Source organism: Capsella rubella, unplaced genomic scaffold, assembly GCF_000375325.1.
Source record: "Capsella rubella cultivar Monte Gargano unplaced genomic scaffold, Caprub1_0 scaffold_1, whole genome shotgun sequence".
In the NCBI taxonomy this organism is placed as follows: Eukaryota; Viridiplantae; Streptophyta; class Magnoliopsida; order Brassicales; family Brassicaceae; genus Capsella; species Capsella rubella.
Genome location: NW_006238923.1, coordinates 14,364,087 through 14,384,175, shown reverse-complemented (window position 1 = coordinate 14,384,175; position 20,089 = coordinate 14,364,087). Strand labels below are relative to the sequence as shown.

General features: G+C 42.1%; 1 protein-coding gene, 1 non-coding gene and 2 pseudogenes across 2 annotated transcripts; 2 read left to right on the top strand and 2 right to left on the bottom strand.

Moving 5' to 3' along the window:
• Positions 1–2,165: 2,165 nt before the first annotated feature.
• Positions 2,166–4,361, bottom strand: LOC111832405 (zinc finger BED domain-containing protein RICESLEEPER 2-like). The gene has a single exon (XM_023788713.1). It carries the CDS (start codon positions 4,359–4,361, stop codon positions 2,166–2,168), a length of 2,196 nt encoding a protein of 731 aa, XP_023644481.1.
• Positions 4,362–8,938: 4,577 nt separating this feature from the next.
• Positions 8,939–12,923, bottom strand: LOC111832404 (annotated as a pseudogene).
• Positions 12,924–13,539: 616 nt separating this feature from the next.
• Positions 13,540–13,643, top strand: LOC111828796. The gene has a single exon (XR_002832556.1). It is a non-coding gene; the product is annotated as a small nucleolar RNA R71 (small nucleolar RNA).
• Positions 13,644–16,552: 2,909 nt separating this feature from the next.
• Positions 16,553–19,282, top strand: LOC17897779 (annotated as a pseudogene).
• The last annotated feature ends 807 nt before the right edge of the window (positions 19,283–20,089 follow it).

Sequence of the window (20,089 nt, the reverse complement as noted above, 5' to 3'; positions counted from 1 at the left end):
TAGTCTTTGCTTGCCCTCAAGCAAAGCAAAAAGAAACAAAGTGGAAGAGAGGTTTGAAAATGGGGTCTCAGAACTTGTAACTTGCAAGATAGAGCAGTTAAAATCAATGTCCTGGTTGCTAAGTCTTTGATGTATGCTGAGAGAACTTTACTTAACGACTTTAGACAAACTCATCAAATCCGAAACTGATTCTATCCCTTGATCTACACATGCATTCAAATCATTCATTCCTTTTAACATTCATTACTCAAGTATATGAATCTGTTTGTGCAAGGCTTAACAAACTCACTTGGCTAGGCAGAAAAAGGTTTTGAGAATCATGAGGGTTTAAACAATTTCAGGACAAGGATCTCTCAATGAATGGATTGAGCTTTAGGGAGAATGCTAAAGGTAAGTACCAACAAATGCATACAAGAATAAAACCTTGACTACCCAATGGTTCCCAAGTGCTTACTCCTAATCATCTAAACCCGTATGATCCCTATGTCTACCCTTCAACATCAATCCCATTTTTTTCTTTTTGCTTTTTGCCTTAGGAGAAGTTTCTTATCAATACTAGTGGATAGGGGATTACTATGGTTCTGTTTTCTTCTTACGTTATAAGACATCAAAACTTTTTCTCTTTCTTAACATCCCAGAACCATTCTCTGTATATCATGCTAACCCCACACAAATCAATCACTAGATTATAAACTTCTAGAAAACATTCTCCTCCTAAGTACACAACTTTTTCTGTTTCTCTTCTTTCTTTCCACAATCATTCCAATCCCAAACCCAAGTAAGAATCCCGACCTAGTCCTATCTGATTTGAAAGTGAAAATCAGAACTACTCAAGATTTTAATCCTGTCGGCTCATACCTAACACGTTCTCCCCAATCATAATCCGGTAAAAGACCTACCACTCAAAAATTATCAATTGGCGTGAAAGAAAAGGATAGGTTGTGGGTGTGGCAAACTGATCAAAAGAAAGATCAGCTACTTGGATCAACAAGAGTGGTGAAAGGAGGAAGATGATCCAAATATGTATATGGTGACCATGAGCATGCAAGCAAAACACAACCAGATATTTGCAAGTCAAGATTAAGTTCTTATAGGATAAGGAATGAGATCATATCAAAACATGTTTCAACCAAGTTCAAGAATGCTCTTCATGAATTCCAAGTTTGTTTCAGACTTACTTCAAGTTCAATCATCATGCATCAAAAAGCTAACAACCAGGGCATTGATCTCAACTGGTGAATCATAGTAAATCAACAAGGTGTAACTCATCATCGCCCCTAGCCCTGGGCATTCGGATTTTTGGATCAGATCGGTTCGGATTATTCGGAGTTCGGATGTTTCGGATTGGGATGTTTATAAACCGTTTTGAATCCGACTGGTTTTCGGATCGGATCGGGTCGGATTTTTTCGGATTCGGATCGGTTTTCAAATTTTAAAAAACATCCGATAAGAAACCGAATCCTATTTGTTTCGGTTTCGGTTTCGGATTTTACACTGTTAATCCGAAACCTACTTTCTAAATCCGAAAAAATCCGACATAATTAACATCTCAGACTCACTCAAAAGTCAAAATCTCAACTTAAAACCAAACATCTCAATTCCAACACAACCAAACCAAACAACAGAAAAGTTCCAAACTTCCAATTCAAAGTTTAAACCATAAAACCAGAAGTCAAGCAAACAAGCAACATAATCCATATTCATAGTGAAATAAGTTCCAAAGAGAAGGACTGAAAACCTGAAAAGCAATTCAACGAAATAAGTTCCAAACTTGATAAAACAAGGAGACTTCCAACTCCAAGACTCCAACACTTCTCAGATGGAGACTTCCAACTCCAAGACTCCAACACTCCAACAGTGAGACTTCCAACTCCAAGACCTGTGTAAAATGATTACAAAAAGTCAAGAAAAAATAAGCTATAGAAGATAGAGAGTAGAGGCGATTCAACTTCAACACTTCTTAGATGGATTCAAAAGGCTCTAAAGGTAAGAAGTTTATCAAGACAGAACATAAGGCAAGAGTTAAGACTTATTCATACCTTTTATTTGTCTACTTTAGCAGATAAGAAGAGACTTATACATTCACTTGCATTGACTCAAACTCTGAAAAAGATAAAAGAATACAAAGTACTCAATATCTCAAATGCACAATTGAAAATAGGATATCATGAACAGATTATAGAAGTTAGTAACTTACCTCTCTCAAGATTATCCTGCAATTCAATTTCAGCAAGCATTTGCTGTGTGGTAACCACTCCTTTCTCATTCAACTGAATTTCACCCTTTAACCACTGCTCACTGCACATTAGAACTTCAAGCATGTAGTGAGTTAAGCAGCTCCTAGATGGGTCTAAGATGCGGTTACTGTTGCTAAAGGCAGATTCTGAGGCAACAGAGGACACTTGCATAGCAAGTACATCCTTCGCTATTAAGGCCAAAACAGGATACTTAGGAGTGTTGATCCTCCACCAGCCCAAAACATCAAACTGTATCCCAAGCTGGTTAGTCTTTGGACATTCCACTTTCTCCTTAAGATATAACTCCAACTCAGTACTTGCATCTTGAAATCCTATCTCATTGACCATCTCGTTGTACATAGTATCCATCCTAAGATATTCAAGATCACTGTCTAAATCCATTTTTTGGCTTAAATCACATTGAGACTCTTGTCCACTCTGAGCTGGTGTTGCACCCGATTGTGACTGAGACTGAGAAGAATACTCTTCAAACATCTTTCCCAAAACATCACTTACTGATTTATTAAGCTCTATTGATTCTGCACTATCTTTACCATATAGCATATCAAAGCAAAGACCAGCAAATTTCATTTTGTTCCTCGGATCAAACACACTAGCTATGATCAGCATCTTATTTATTTTCTGCAATCCACCCCAATACTTATTGAACTTCTCTCTCATAGCATTTGCTTTTGACCTGAGCTTCTCATCAGAATTAGTGCTCAATGCTAAGTTCCTCTCTATAGTTACAATCTCATTGTAACATTTATAAGAGCAGACATTTGATGAAGCTGAAACCACTAAGGTGGAGTTGTAGAAGATGACTAAAAACCTTACTAACCTTTCTATTTCATCCCAGTCATGCTTAGTTGGCGGTCCAGTCCTCTTGATTCCATCAATGCTTTCAGAGAAATAATCATTATATAGCTTATCTTCAGCCTCCATTCTATCAAAGGCTGACCTGAATTTCAAAGCTCTTGTTAACATCAGAAAAGTTGAATTCCATCTTGTTTGACAGTCCAATGATAAGCTTCCCCTTGTCATCTTTCCACTTTCTACCTTCAGCTCAAATGCATGGACTCTTTTACTTGAACCTCTCACATACTGCACAGCAGTTCGAATGGCTTCCACACTCTTATTAAGATCCCGTAAACCATCCTTGACTACCAAATTAATGATATGAGCACAACAACGCAAATGCATGAACTGTCCACCTAAAACTAGTGCATCATGTCCTACTAAGCTAAATGCCTCCTTAAACTTCTTCATAGCATTGGTGTTGGCAGTGGCATTATCAACAGTGATTGTAAAGATCTTTCTTATTCCCCATTCTGGCAAACAATCAAGAAGCACAGAATTTATTGTTTCTCCTGTATGGTCAAGCACGTGCTTGAAACCAATAATCATCTTCTTTAGGCGCCAATTTGCATCCACAAAATGTCCTGTGATGACCATGTAGCTAGCTCCAGTCGTAGGTGCAACCCATATATCTGTTGTCAGAGAAATCCTTTGCTTATTAGCAGCAATAATCTTCATCATTTCTGCTTTCTTCTTCACATACTTCTCCACAATGTCCCTAGTTGATGTCCTTCGAGAGTGGGGTTTGTAGAGTTTAACCTTACTGCAAAAGTGTTTCCATGCCAAACTTTCTATAAATGAAAGTGGCAATTCACCTAGAACCAGCATCTCATTAGTAGCTTCCCTAAACACCTCTTCACTAACTCTGGACAGCTGCAAACAAGCACTACCATCACCATCACTAGTAGGATTTATAACTTGTTGAGTCTGATTTCTGCATTCCTGCCATATCTTGTATTCCTTGCAGATGTTTAGATGATTTTTCAGATAAGAAGTCCCATTAGTTGTCGCACAACCCATCTCTCTAGTACAATAATTGCAACGACACCTATCTTTTACTCCAGCGAGTCTTGTAAAATGATCCCATACCCATGACCTTGGTACTACTCTACATTTCTTCTTGATCTTTGGCTTAACCTTTGGAACTGAACCAGTTTCTTGTTTCTTCTTTTTGTGACCAGCTTTAGGAGACTCTACTTCTTCTCCATCCAATTCAATGTCTTCCTTTTTCAAATCATCTGCAGGTTTAGGTGAGGAAGAATCCATCTGCAGCAAACAGTCACACACTATGTTAAAAGACTATGCTAGAGCTAATGGGACTTCTTGTCTGAAAAAACTTATCAATAACAAAATCTTCTCTAAATCATAACGTTATACAAACATAGAACATGAACAAACATTCAATAATAGCATCAACAGAACTATCACCATTAAAAAAGACATTTTTTTGCAAAAAGACTACAAACCGTTAACAGATCTAAGTATCTAACTAGCCTTGGGAAAAGCTAAACAAAGCTAAAAGAGGAGTAAATATAAACTAGAAACTATAAACTTGAAGCCATAAACAGACATAAGTATCTAACATTTTTCTGGCAAAAAGACTACAAACCGTAAATTGATCTAAGTATCTAACCTTCAAAAAGCTAAACAAATCTAAAAGAGGACTAGAGGAGTAAATATAAACTAGAAACTATAAACTTGAAGCCATAAACAGATATAACCTCTGAGTGATTCCTTGAAGCAATTGACAGTGGAGAAGAGTCTCCTTGAAGCGTCTGAGAGGTGAAAGTTTCCAGTGTGGCAATTGGGGGTTTGGAAAGCATTATAAAGCAAAGGAAACTAGGGTTGAGAGTGGATTGCAATCGCTGCTGAAAGGTGAGAGACTGAGAGGAGAGCAGGTCGGCAAAAGTTTTCTGTCGAGAAGTGAGAGTCGAGACAAAAGAAAAGGTTTCGGCGTTTGAACTTTGAAGGACAGAAACAGAATCACAGAGATAACATGACCCTGTGTATTCGGGTTAGTGGATAACCGTTCGGATTTCGGTTCGGATCGGTTTAAATCCGCAATCCGAATCATGCTCAACATAAAATCCAATCGGTTTTTACACAATAACCGAAACCGATCCAAATCGGATATTTCGGATCGGTTCGGATCGGTTTTGTCGGATCCGGATTATATGCCCAGGGCTAATCGCCCCCTATGCTAATGCAACAGTCCTACATGAAACAATCTAGACTCAATCCTAATATGCAAATGCAAGCTACATGATCACTCTGTTTTTAAAGATTTTTTCTGAAAATTTTTCAAATTTTTAGGGGTTTTCAATGCACATATATGAATGAAAATTATATGCTAAAAATTCAAAATAATAAAAGAGAACACAACATCAAATGTCATCCCAAACCCTCCTCCAAACTTAAATTACACAGTCTCTTGTGTAATAAAAATTTGAGAGTTGGTTTGAGAATCAAACAAACAAAAGTATGAAAATGCAATGGTATATACAGATGAAGGTTTGGAGTGGTACCTTACTGAAAATAGCAATCCAGGTATTGAGTCATGCACTCGCTTGTATAAGCACCTGGTGCAGGCGGGACAGGAGGAGCCACTGCTGGTTGCTCAACGTTCTGCTCGACAGGATCCGCAGTGAGGTCTTGGAAATGATACGCACCTGGATCAACAGTCAGGTCCTCAATGTGATCCTCAGCTTGATCCATGGTCAGATCCTCAACATGATGCTCCTCTGACAAGTGTGATGAACTGGCTTTTGCCTTCCGTCTCGCTGCTTTCTTCTTTTTCCGTTTCTCCTTCTTTTTGCTAGCCCTAAGCTCAGGGGAGGACTGTCTCAGAGGAGAAGAAGAAACATTATGTTCTCTATACTCATAAGCGGAATGACGTGATGGAGAAGGAGTTCTGTAGCGTGCTGGGACATCACTCGTGGACAAACGACGCTGCACTGGTCTAGCATCCTGCGGAGTAGTGTCTGCAAAAGCTGTGGTGGTGGAGGCGCAGCTAAACTTGCTCATGAAGCTCTTCATCTTCGACTTCATAGATTTTATTGCCTTGTCTTGCAGCATGTTCCACTTCTGAAGTGTACTGATACGCTTGTGAGCTTCCACCAAACTCTTGCCTTGTCTAGGCGCTGTGTAGTACTGGAAGTGATACCTCTCTGGTCTATACTCATCTGAATCTTCTTCCATCTCATCATCCTCTTTCTCAGATACATCCATCGCTTCCTCACCATCTGTCGTGTAGAGAGCCTCTGCAGGGGGAGTAAACTCAATGTTCCTTCCTTCGAGTATCCTAGTGAAAGCGATACAAGAAAGCAAAAATCGCACGTCACCATGTACGGGGTGAGTGAAGTAATACATATACAACCCGTTGCGTTTTTCCCAATGCAACCATTGAGCTTGCCTCAAGTTCTGAATGTCGATGAATCTCGGTGCAATAGGCTCTGAACTCAGCGGGACGCTACAAGCTTCCAAGATGACTGTCACCAATCCGCCCATACACATAACTCATTGAGTTCTGCAGCTGCTCAGCTTCACTACCCAAGTTCTGTAACTGAGTAGCTGGTGCAACAGAGTGAACGAGGGGGATGTATCAGTTGCATCACCTCGCAATAGTGTCCCATCTACTGCTGTTAACAAGAGATCTTTAAGTGCAAGATCAATCATCTCCAGCTCCCCATTGATCAGTGTCCCTGTTGTCTCCCTCGCGAAGAACACGTTTGCAACTGATCGATGAAAGTAGCGGATAACTGGACTTCTGATGTGGTTGCTCTTGGTCCTAGATGAAGCGAACTTCTTATCATTCCCAATCGTTTCCCAAAGAGCCAACAATTCATCCCTATCAATCCTCTGCCCAGTCCCTGTTCCATTAGGGAATCCAAACAAACCTTCCAGCTCTCTGATGGTCAGAAGATACTCATGATCATGGATGGTGAAGTTGATGTATCCCAATTCTCCATCCGACTCTATGTCCGGATCATTCTCATAAAGATGAATGGCAAGCGTACAGAGGAACTGAATTTTCTCCTCTCGGTATGCATTTCGCGGACTAGTCATGAGTGTGCTGAGATGACAATGCTCGAACATATACTCGACATCACTCGAGATAGCCAGCTCATCCATCGTCTGCTGGCAAGGATACCTCGTGCCCTGAAACTCATGCTGCTGAAACAGCTTGTAATACTCTCCCGGGCCTAACCACTTCTCTGTCTTCTTCTTCTGCACTGACTTGCGAGCTGGGACAGGTGGATGCTCTTCAAGCTCATAATCACTGTTATCATCCTGCAGCTCCATTGGTTTATTACCCGAAGATTTAGCTCTGCTTCTTGCCTGAGAAGGACCAACACCAGACGCTCTCTCATATGCAGCTTTCTTCTTCTCCATATAAACCTTAGATATAGACTGAGGAGATGCACGCTCTGTTGGTTTACAACCATACTTCTCACGCATTTCATGCAACAAATCTCTTGACATTGTGAAACTGAAACAATTGGAACTCAAAACTAAAAATTAGTTTGTTAGTGTTCCAAAAGCTAAGAAAAATGAGCAAATGCAAAAGAAATGAGTGGAGATACAAACGCTTATCACTTTCGGTCGAGTGAGGAAATGAGTGCACGGTCGAGTGAACCTGTTGTGAGTGTAGGTCGAGTGAGTGCACAGCGAGTGGTAGTGAAGAGCCGCCGGTCGAGTGAGGCGCGAAGGAGATGAAAATGTTGGGAGCTTCAACCGAGTGGAAGTGCGGCTGAGAGTGGGAATCGCGTGAATAGAGTCCAAGCGAGACTTTTCTGTGGGAGAGTGAGTCGAGTAATTGGCAATGGTCGAGTGGCTCCACTGCTACGCGAATCCGGTGAATTCGAGGCTCATCGAGTTGAGTCCGTCGGGTGAAGTGATTTGGTCGAGTAGCTCCGGTGAAGACAAAGTGGGTCGAGTTCTTGTTGGTTGGGAGAGCAGCTCGAGTGAGTAGGTACACGGTCGAGTGAATTGAGTCCCGATCGAATGAGAGCGGTGACGGCGGTCGAGTGAGAAGATGAGGTTACTCGAGTGAGAAGGTGACGACGGTCGAGTGGCTCCCGTCGAGTGACTCCTTCGAGAATCCGGTGAAGACAAGTCGAGTAATGATGCGCCGGTCGAGTGAGGCTTTTCAAGTCGGTCGAGTGAGCAACACGCGCCAAGTAAACAACGAGGTTTGAGTTACTCGAGCGGTTCACGTCGAGGGAGAAGGTTGCGAAACCCGTTGAGTTCAGTCGAGTGGCGAGGAACGGGATGGTGGCTGGAGCGACTTGTCGGGTCGAGCGATGATGACGGAGACCTGAAACTGCGTCGAGTGAAGCAATGGTGAGCACGAGTGGTGACGGCGGTCGAGTAAGCTTTGTTGAGGTCGAGGATCGAGTGATGGAGTGATTGTAGATGATGGAAATCGAGTGTGTGGTGAGGATAAGAAGGATGGATGTTGTGTGGGTGTAAAGAGAGATGGGAGAATAATTGAGAGGATAAGAAAATGAATGGGTAAATGGGTGTTGGGGATGAGGGGATCGAGTAAATGCTATTTTTCTTTCTTTTTTTTATTTTTTTTTTTTTTTTTTAACTCCCCTTGAAGTTACAACCCCAATATTTTTTTTTCTCTATCATCATTGATTCGACATCCGCCATCACACTCTCCTTTAACTGTTCTGATATGCATGTCCAAACTCTCTTAACATGTAATCCTGATCATCAATAAATCAAAAACAAAAATTAAAAACACAAAAAATCCTAAGCGATATGTACAGGGATACCTTTGGGACTTTCTCACAAGTGAACTTGTTTAAAGTCACTAAGCTTGACTTTTATGCTTTTTAGGCTCTGGGAGGCTCATAGAGAGGTATGGAGGACCCCTCTTGTGTCTCTTGATCAGCTAGGTAACGCTTGACACGTTGACCGTTCACAGTGAACTCGCTGCTATCCTTGTTCAGGAGAGTGATCGCACCGAATGGCAAAACATCCTTGATTTCAAACGGTACAGACCATCTATACTTGAGCTTTCCAGGAAACAGCTTAAGTCTGGAATTAAACAGCAAGACGTGATCTCCAGCCATAAGCTCTTTAACGACAATCTTCTTATCATGAAAAGCCTTGGTTCTCTCCTTATAGATTTTGGAACTCTCGAAGGTATCAAGTCTGATTTCCTCAAGTTCATGGATGTCAAGAACTCTCTTTGCCTGGGCTGCATCAATGTCCAAGTTCAGAAGCTTGATAGCCCAAAGCGCCTTATACTCAATCTCCACAGGGAGATGACATGCTTTACCATACACCAACTGAAAAGGCGTCCTTCCTATTGGTGTCTTGAAAGCTGTCCTATACGCCCATAGAGTGTCATCCAACTTGGTAGACCAATCTTTCTTCGAAGCCCCAACAACTCTTGACAAGATTCCTTTTATCTGCTTGTTAGAGACCTCAACCTGTCCACATGTCTGGGGATGGTAGGTTGTAGACACCTTATGCTTCACACCATACTTCTTCAACATGCTTTCGAAAACCTTGTTGATGAAATGTGTACCACCATCACCGATAACTGCTCTCGGTACTCCATACCTGGGAAAGATGATGCCCTTGAACAGTTTCAGAACAACCTTGTGATCGTTGGTGGGACTTGCAATGGCTTCAACCCATTTTGAAACATAAACAACTGCAACCAGAATGTAGACCTTGTAGTTCACCACATCTGCATACTAGGGCATACACTCTGAATTGACTGCTAGACATTGAAGCTCCTTCATAGCCATTCCTGTTTGATGCATCTTCTTGCATATCTCAACAACCATAAGATGTTCTTCAGGCATAGAGTCATCAATAGGGGATTGGATCTTCTATTCTCATTCTGGACAGGTGATCAGCAACGCCGTTCTCTATCCCTTTCTTGTCAACAATCTCCATATCAAACTCCTGGAGTAGAAGTATCCATCTCAGCAGTCTTGGATTGGTATCCTTCTTGGAGTATATATGTCTAAGCGCAACATGGTCTGTGTAGACTACCACTTTTGATCCCACCAAGTAACTTCTGAATTTCTCAAACGCAAAGACTACAGCCAAGAGCTCTTTCTCTGTTATTGCATACCTCCCTTGTGTCTCATCAAGGGTTCTGCTCGCATAGTAGATGACATGCAGTTTCTTCTCTATTCACTGTCCCAACACAGCCCCTACAGCATAATCTGAGGCATCACACATTATCTCAAAATGATGATCCCAGTCTGGAGCTTGGACTATTGGTGCTGAGACTAACGCTTCCTTGATCTTGTTGAAAGCTTCCAGACAGCTCTCATCAACAACAAACTCGACCTCCTTGCACAACAGTTTTGTAAGGGGTCGTGCAATCTTTGAGAAGTTCTTGATGAATCTTCTATAAAACCCAGCATGCCCAAGGAAACTCCTTATATCCTTGACTGACTTGGGAGGCTGCAACTGAACCATGACCTCAATCTTCACCTTATCAACCTTAATCCCTTTCTCTGATATCTTGTGTCCCAACACTATCCCTTCGTTCACCATGAAGTGGCACTTCTCCCAGTTGAGCACTAGGCTTGTCTCCTCACATCTTGCTAATACCCTGTAGAGATTCAACAAACATGAGGAGAAAGAGGAGCCATACACGGAAAAATCATCCATGAATACCTCCACCATCTCCTCTATCAAATCCGAGAATATAGAGGTCATACACCTCTGAAATGTTGCAGGTGCATTACACAAACCAAAAGGCATGCGTCTGTTGGCAAATGTGCCATAGGGACAAGTGAAAGTAGTCTTTTCCTGATCATTTGGGTGGATAGGAATTTGGAAAAATCCGCTATACCCATCAAGGAAACAGTAGTAGGGATGATTGGCTAATCGTTCTAACATTTGATCAATGAAAGGAAGAGGAAAATGATCTTTCCTAGATGCATCATTCAGTTTTCTGTAATCAATACACATCCTATGGCCAGTGATAGTCCTAGTGGGGATCAATTCATCTTTTTCATTTTTTATCACTGTAATTCCTCCTTTCTTAGGCACGCAATGTACTGGGGATACCCAAGTACTATCAGAGATATGATAGATAACCCCAGCATTCAATAATTTAAGAATTTCTTTTTTCACAACTTCTTTAAGGTTAGGATTCAATCTCCTTTGAGGTTCAATACTAGAGTATGATTCATTTTCCAGATTAATCCTATGCATGCAGAGACTAGGTGAGATCCCCTTGATATCATCTAAGGAATAACCTATGGCCCTTCTATATTTTCTAAGCTCAGTGACTAGCAACTCTAATTCCTCATTACTCAAGCTAGCATTCACAATGACAGGATAAGTAGAGTTGGATCCAAGGAATACATACCTCAGTCTTGAGGGTAGCGGTTTGAGCTCAACCTTGGGAGTTTTTAACTCTGACCAGTCATCATCAGCCGCATTGACAGGGTCAACAGCAGGGTGAGTGATCGGGCTGCCACTGACTTCCTCCTCTACTGAGCATACCTCCTTGACAGACTTATCCAATTCCTCAAAACGTTCTGAATCATCAGTTGCCTTGTAGGTATCTAGTAACGTTTCGTAGACCTTTGTCTCAGCATGAAGAAATCCATCTGATCCACTCTTTGTCAAGGCTGTCTTGAGATGATCCTCCTCAGCAAGTTCTTCTAAAAGTTCATCAGGTACCTGATCCATCTCCTCTATCCAGAACACCTTGCCATTGATTGTTGGTTTCTTCATAGACTCCTTGATGTCAAATGTCATCTTGAAATCTTCTCCCAAGCATAGGTCTATCTTTCCCTTCTTAACATCAATGATAGCTCCAGCAGTGACTAGGAATGGTCTTCCAAGAATCAGGGGATCCTTAGGCTCTTCATCCATTTCCAAAACAACAAAATCTGTGGGAACTTCAACAACACCAATTCTTATTGGTAAGTCTTCCAAGAGTCCATGCGGGAGCCTCACTGATCTGTCAGCTAGAATGAGAGATATGTTGCATGCCTTGTATCTTGTGAATCCTAAACGCTTAGCCACAGACAATGGCATAAGACTCACAGAAGCTCCAAGATCACATAAGCATCTGCTGAAAGATAGGGGGCCTAGTGAGCATGGTAGAGTGAAGGATCCAGGATCCTTAAGCTTTAAGGAAGTGATCTTCTTCTGGATAATGGCACTGCATTCATGACTCAATATCACCATGCCCTGTACTTCTTTTGTTCTCTCCATAACCAAATCTTTGAGAAACTTCTGATAAGGAGGCACAAGTGCGAATGCATCCAGCAATGGCATTCTCAACTCAATCTCTCTCACTTGCTTTTCAAATAAAGTCTTATACTTCTCAGCTTGCTGCTTTTTGAATCGTCCTGGAAATGGTAGAGGTGGTTTGTATGGTGGGGGAACGTATCTCGTAGGCTTATCCTTGGATGCTGCAGGTGTTTCAGCATGTTTCTCAGCAGGTTGAGGAGCTTCTTCAGGTACGACTTCTGATTCTTCCAAAGGAACAACCGGATCTTCATTCTCCCCTTCCAAGTCTTCACTGTCCTCAGTGACTACAACAGGTCCTTGTCTGGGAGGTAAGTTTTTACCGCTCCTCAGCGTGATGGCATGAGCAAACTCCTTAGGATTCTGAACAGCTTTTCTTGGAAGTTGGCCAGACTTTGGGGCAGAAGTATAAGCAGTTTTACCCTCCATATACTTGATCTTGGAATTCAGAGTCTCAATCTTCATGTTCTGATCATTGTATGAGCAGTCCAATCTCTGAGTCAGCTCAGCAAACTTCTTATCATTGTCCATGGAGCCACTTGCTTGTCCCTGTAGGAGTTGCTGAAGCATGTTTTTCATGTCTTGATCTGGTGCCTGAGGAGGCGGAGCATGTTGAGGTTGGAATCCTGGTGGTGGTTCTGCTGGAGGTTGGTAACCTTGCTGAAATTGTTGTTTGGGCACATAACCTTGGTTGTAGGGCACAAATGGTTTGTTCTGCCCCTGCTGCTGCTGTTGTGGAGGTGGATAAACCTGATCCTGGGGATTTGCAACATTGGTGCTCCTATAAGACAGATTGGGATTCTGCTTATAAGGATTGTATCCCTTATTGTATCAACCTTGGTTCTGGACATAGCTTATCTTCTCAGATTGTTCTCCCTCCCCATTCAGAATCTGGAAAGGGTCGTCTTCAGAGACGAAATGGATGTTGCTCTGCTGGCTCATCAATAACTTGTCCAACTTATCATTCACAGCTTTCATCTCCTTCTTGTACTTCTCATCAAGATATGTGCTTGCCCTGATGGTTCTATCATAATCTTCATTGTAGTTGCCATCAGATTGGGATAGGTTCTCAACAAGCTCCCAACCTTCGTCGACGTCCTTGTTCAGAAAGTTGCCATTGCTGGCAGTGTCAAGCAACATCCGGATCTTTGGGAGAACACCCCGGTTAAGAGTACTGAGGAGGGACTCCTTGGTGAAGCCATGGTGGGGGCACTGAGACTGATAACTTTTGAAGCGTTCCCAGGCTTCACAAAGCGTTTCTCCATTCTTCTGAGTGAACCCAGAGATCTCATTGCGCAGACGTGCAGTTCTAGAGTTGGAGAAAAACTTGGCAAGAAACGACTGTTTGCATTGATCCCAAGTAGTGATAGATCCTGGAGGAAGAGTTTTCTCCCATTGATGGGCTTTGTCACCCAAAGAGAATGGAAAGAGACGTAGCTTGAAACCGTCCTCGCTGACCCCATTGATCTTGGTGAGACTACAGAGACGATCAAACTCATCAAGGTGATCCATGGGGTCTTTCATAGGCAGACCATGAAATTTATTCTGCTGGACCATGGAGATCAGACCACTCTTGATCTCAAAGTTGTTGTTCGCCACGGCTGGAGGCACTATACCCTGACGATGGGTATGGTTGCGTGGAGCATCACCAGCTCCAATCCGTGTAGGTGCCTGTGGTGGGGGTGGTGGTGGAATGTTTTCCATCTCCACTTGGGGTGGTGTAACTCTGTTGTGTTGCTGTCGTGATGCAGGTACCAAACGATCAATACGGTCGGAGGGCTAGAACAAGTTCTCTGTGCCTTGCGACCGTGTGTGCATACAACTCAAATCAGCTTATCTCTCTTATCGGTTGAGTGTGTCAGTCGAGTAGGAGGAGTTGAGCAAGAGTTGTACCTGAATCAATAGACAAACAGAAGGAACAGAGTGAGTAACTGTAGTGAATGTTGAGTAAAAACTTGATCTGAGCAAGTCTGAAATCTCAAATGTAACACACAAACACCCAAATGGCAGCGGCGCCAAATTGATACTAGGATTTTTCTATCAATTACCCTAGAGTACTATCATGTCATTGCAGTACAATAGGTATCAATCCAATCAGGTGTGATGCTAGTAATCAAGATATATCAGAAATGATTAAGTCAAGCAAGCATAAATGATTTTTGGTTTTCAGTGATCCTAAGCAAACATGTTAAACATGCGATAAATGTAAGGCTGTAAAACATAGACTACCATGCATAAACTAAAACGTAACGATTACTGATACTGGCAAGAAAACAAAGCAGACCAAGTAAATAACAAGAGATTTAAACAGAAAACACAAATGGATAGAAGATCCCGAGGATGCGGTTATTGATGTAGGTGAAGTATGCTAATCTACTTCGAGTGTTTATCAAACTACAAACATTCTAATCCCTAGACAATGAACTTATAATACTAGTCAATCCAATCTCTTGGCAGAAACTATCAAGTTTACAACACTTCCTAATCTCAATTCTCATTGATGAAACATGCGGTAAACAGGCATAAAGAAACAGCTCATTAATGTCAATAAACATCTTAGACAACCAATCTCTTGGGCTAAACATGTAAATCTCTGGCACTAGTTGGTTCAGACATTTCATCATATACCTTTCGGGTATGAAATGTCTATGACCTAGTTCCAATTGATCAGAGAAGAACTAGCTAATAAAACTCTAGTCCAGAAGGGAAATAAAACGAATCTAACATAAACACTCTAGCAAACTAACATCCTCCACCTAATCTATCCCATCCTCAAGAACCCTAACACTACTCAGACGCAGAAATCATGTTCAACATCATGAAACAAGAATCGTTCAAAACATGCATAATAATAAAGGTGACAGGAAGAGTAACAACTATGATTCAAGAACTAACTGCAAAATATCAATGACTCAAAAGAAATCACGATTACAATTCTCAGGATCGTTTGGTGGCTAACAACAAAAACCTAATAATAAACTCCATCCCTTGGGCAATCCAAATGAAGCCTATTTATAACAATGTTTGGGAAAACCTTAAAACATAAAACGACAACGTAAAAGCGGTTCAAAGGTTGTTTTGACTAAGTTGGTCGAGTGATCATCTCGAGTGACCATCTTCTCTGCTTTGCTCGATCGTGTCACTCGAGTGAGTGTGTCGAGTGACCTGTAAAACCATCAGCTACTTCTTTGCTTTGCTCGATCATGTCACTCGAGTGAGTGCATCGAGTGACAGGTAGTTCTGCTTCGCTTCCCTTCTGCTCGATCGTATACATCTGCTGCTCACTCGATCGTCGATGTAACTGCAACGCATCCTTGCTTCTCACTCGATCGTCCCACTCGATCGTTTGCATGTCGAGTAACGCTTGTTCCTCTGCTTCGCTCTGCATGTCTCCTAACTACCTGAAACAGTCCAAATATGCACAATGTATGCAAGATATGCATGATATGCATAAAACCTACCTAAGTATGTAAAACATGCAGAAAGGGATCAATATGATGTGAATCAACAAGTGAATGATGCTGAAAAGATGATGAATGCATGCTCAAAAAGCGATGAAATACAGACTTATCACTGTTCGAAGGGACAGGGTTGTGGTGTAGAGACGAAATGTCTTGAGAGATGGCTGCTTCTTTCCACTTTTTATTGACCCGGACGATTTTTTAAGTTATACAGACCCTACAACTGGAGAAATACGCCCGGGCTGCCACCGTCGCTCTTTTCAGAGATGAATCGATGCTGGAACCAAGATTGCGCTATATAACGAAGGGCTGAGACTAGCGGCAAAAAATAAAGATATAAACGGAGCTTCAGAATTTCTCAAAGTCAACGTCCCAGGGGAAGTAGATCCAACATTCGCATGTGGTATCCTATCCATTCTTTTTGGTGACGAGGAAAATGCTGTTATGTATTTTGAGGTTTTTAACAACCAACATCGAAGTTAGGCACGGATGATGTTCGAGATTATGATGACACTTTGGTACAAGAAGTGTTAAATTTTCGTCGTCAGCATACTGATTTTTATAAACTAACGTACCCCTATCCTACCAGCACTGCTTTACTTCCGTTGCCAGATTGTGCATTAGAACATTGTTGCTGGTTTTAAGGTAATAGCTAGTGTAACAAATGTTTTATATGGTGGGTGTCAAGGCGAGTGTGCGAGATGATGTGACATGCTTTGTTTCTTAGTTGATTCTCGTGGTTCTGACATGTGGTATAAGAATGCTATTTTTGATATTCACCCAGGGAAAGCTCGAGGCCCTGATGGCTTCTCAGCCTGCTTCTTCCAATCAAACTGGGAAGCTGTGGGACCGGCTATAGTTGCTGAGATCCAGGGATTCTTTTCCTCAGGCGTTATGCCTCACAGGCTGAATGATACTCATATCAGATTGATCCCAAAAGGACTGGCTCCTAAAAAGGTTGCAGATTTCAGGCCTATTGCTCTCTGCAACGTATACTATAAAGCTATCTCCAAACTTCTAGCCCACAGACTTCAACCAGTTTTAAGTTCCCTTATTTCTGAGAACCAGTCAGCGTTTGTACCCGGAAGGGCTATATCTAATAATGTTTTGATAACACATGAAGTTCTACATTTTCTGAAGATCTCAGAGGCTGAGAAGCACTGCTCTATGGCAGTTAAGACTGATATGAGCAAGGCCTACGATCGTGTAGAATGGAAGTTTATTGAGCTGGTGTTTCAAAGGCTAGGCTTTCATGCAACCTGGATTAATTGGATCATGCAATGTGTCTCCTCAGTATCTTATTCTTTCCTAGTGAATAATATCCCAAGAGGCAAGGTGGTTCCGTTACGAGGTATCAGACAAGGCGATCCTCTTTCTCCCTATATATTCATCCTTTGTAGTGAGGTTTTGTCAGGACTTTGCAAAAAAGCGCAATGCTCGGGTCAACTTCCAGGAATCAGAGTGGCTAGAGGCTGTCCACAAGTTAATCATCTGCTCTTTGCAGACGATACTATGTTCTTCTGCAAGGCGTCTAGACAAGCGTGTGTAGCCCTAAAGACGATTCTCAAGAAATATGGAGCAGCTTCAGGCCAGCAAATTAACACTTTGAAGTCGTCTATCTCTTTCTCCCGTAAGACTTCGCAAAGTCAAAGACGGATCATCAAGCATTCTCTTGGCATAGATAAAGAGGGTGGAGTGGGAAAGTACCTTGGTCTACCTGAGCACTTTGGCAGAAAGAAAAAAGACCTGTTTGTGTCTATTGTTGATAAGATCCGGTAGAGAGCTCTATCCTGGTCCAATAAGTTCCTCTCTAGCGCGGGAAAGATGACTCTTCTCAAGAGCGTCCTTTCAGCTATGCCTTGTTATGCTAGCTCTTGCTTTCAACTCCCAGTCTCTTTATGTAAGAAGATCCAATCTGCGCTGACTAGGTTCTGGTGGGATTCAAAGGCAACCAAAAAAGGTATGTGCTGGGTGGCTTGGGATAAGCTAACAAAGTCTAAAAGAGATAGAGGCCTTGGGCTTAGGGATATCCAGAGCTTCAATACAGCCCTCCTTGGGAAGCTCAGCTGGAGAATTCTTACTAATCCCGATTGCTTGTTAGCAAGAGTTCTTGTGGGAAAGTATTGCCTCTCCTCTTCTTTCTTAGATAGCTCTTGTCCCTCATCGGCCTCACATGGTTGGAGAAGCATTGTGGCTGGAAAAGAATTACTGAAGAAGAATTTAGGATGGGCTCTTGGTGATGGAAAATCTATCAAAGTGTGGGATTCTCCCTGGCTCTCTTCTTCATTCCAGCAACAGCCTATGGGACCAGCTCCAAGACAGTTTAAGGACCTCTTGGTGTGTGATTTGTTTGTTCCAGGTTCTTTGGATTGGGATACTTCTAAAATTAGGGATATTATTCCCGATGTCCTCTCCGATGTGATGTCTCTTAAGCCTAGTCGATTAGGTGCAGCAGATAAGATGGTGTGGCTTGGCTCTCCTTCTGGGGAATATTCTGCAAAGTCAGGTTACTACTTTGCTCGAGACGAGGACATGGTAGAGTCGTTGAATGACCCTCCCCTTGTGGTTAATTGGAATAAAGAAGTCTGGAATGTCGTCTCAGCCCCAAAAGTTAAGATGTTCCTTTGGAAATGTCTTCATGGAGCCATTCCCACGGGACAACAGCTGGTCTCAAGACACATTCCTGCAAATCTAGCTTGTGATCTCTGTGGAGAACCGGAGTCTATTCTCCATTTGCTGTTCCACTGCAGATTCTCTATTGATATTTGGGCCCTGATGCCTTTTGTGGATCCTTTCCCTAGCTCACAAGTCACATCTGTGAGGGAAGGGCTGTTGGCAGTTAACAGTCGGCTTTGTCTCCCACCACTGGGCCTTACTTCAGGTCCTCTGGCTCCTTGGGTGTGCTGGAATATCTGGAAAACCAGAAACCAAAGAGTGTTCAATTCACGCTCCTTCTCAGTCCGGGAAACTCTTCTCAAATCTATCCTCGATGCAAAGGAATGGACTTTTGTCCAGCATGGACGATCTAGCAGTCCGCCTTTACCAGGAACCAACAGGTTTGTCCCCCATTCTATTAGGTTGCAGGGACTTTCTGGCCGGGCATGGAGAAGCGACCTGAAAGCGGCGGGATTGGGCTGGACAGTGACAAGAGCAAATGGGGATACTTCTCTCCATTCTGCTGTTTGTGAGTTTGTTTCTTCACCTCTTATGGCTGAGTCTTTGGCTTGTAGATCGGTGGTTTTGGATGCAATCAGTTTGGGAGCCGAGCACTTCCTTCTTGAGTCTGATTGTCAGCAGCTTGTCGGGGCGATTAATGCCCGTATAGCTTTACCAGAAGTTCATGGAATTATCTCTGATATCTTCCTTTGTATTTCTCGCTTTTCCTCCTTTGTTTGTCGGTTTATTCCTCGGTCTGCAAATGGCGTAGCCGATTCGCTTGCAAAACATTGCCTTAGTTTGTATGGTTCGAACTTCTAGTTCTTATTTATAAAAGTTGGGGGTGCACAAAAAAAAAAAAAGTAAGGTTCACAATAAGGCGATCGCTCGAGCTAATCGGGCATGCTTTCAAGTGTACAAAGTCAGATTGCAGTTACTTCTTGCACACTCATGTTTTGACCTACCTCGTGAAATCAATCACAACGCTCACCCGGACCACTCTCTAACCCTTCTTTCATTCCTCACCTTATTGTGAGCCTTACACGTGTGATGCTTGTGGTGAGTATGGATCGGGATTTACAACTGCTTTACATGTCTATATGATGTCCATGAAGATCACGAACATCCACTCACTCTTCTCTACAACACACCACGAAACCTTCTACACATTATTATTCAAATCAAATCCAGGAAAAAAACTTTATTTCTCCAAATTAAATAATTCAAATCGATCCAAACCGTCTAACACAAAAGATTCAATTGAAAAATCCAAAAATAATATAAAGATAAGTACTCATATTGCATCATGATTCCATATTCATAGCATCTGTCCACATATGTGCAGCTATTGATGCTCTCCAATTATTAACAAGAACTCTTTGTTGTTCTTGAGTACCTTGAAGCTCTTCATTTGCATTATTTTCAGCATCATCTCTTTCGTCATCACCGCTTTCTTCAACATCGTTTTCTTCTGGAAGAAATCCATCCGAACAACATTCTTTACGGAGATAGTTATGTAAAACTACACATGCAAGTATTAACTCCGCTTGCGTTTTATACGGAAAGGGTGGTGCATATTTGAAGATGAGAAATCTTGACTTGAAGATGCCAAAAATCCTCTCTATCACA

Excerpts from the sequence above, each read along its gene's own strand:
- LOC111832405 (XM_023788713.1), bottom strand. The coding sequence starts at position 4,361 with ATGGATTCTTCCTCACCTAAACCTGCAGATGATTTGAAAAAGGAAGAC.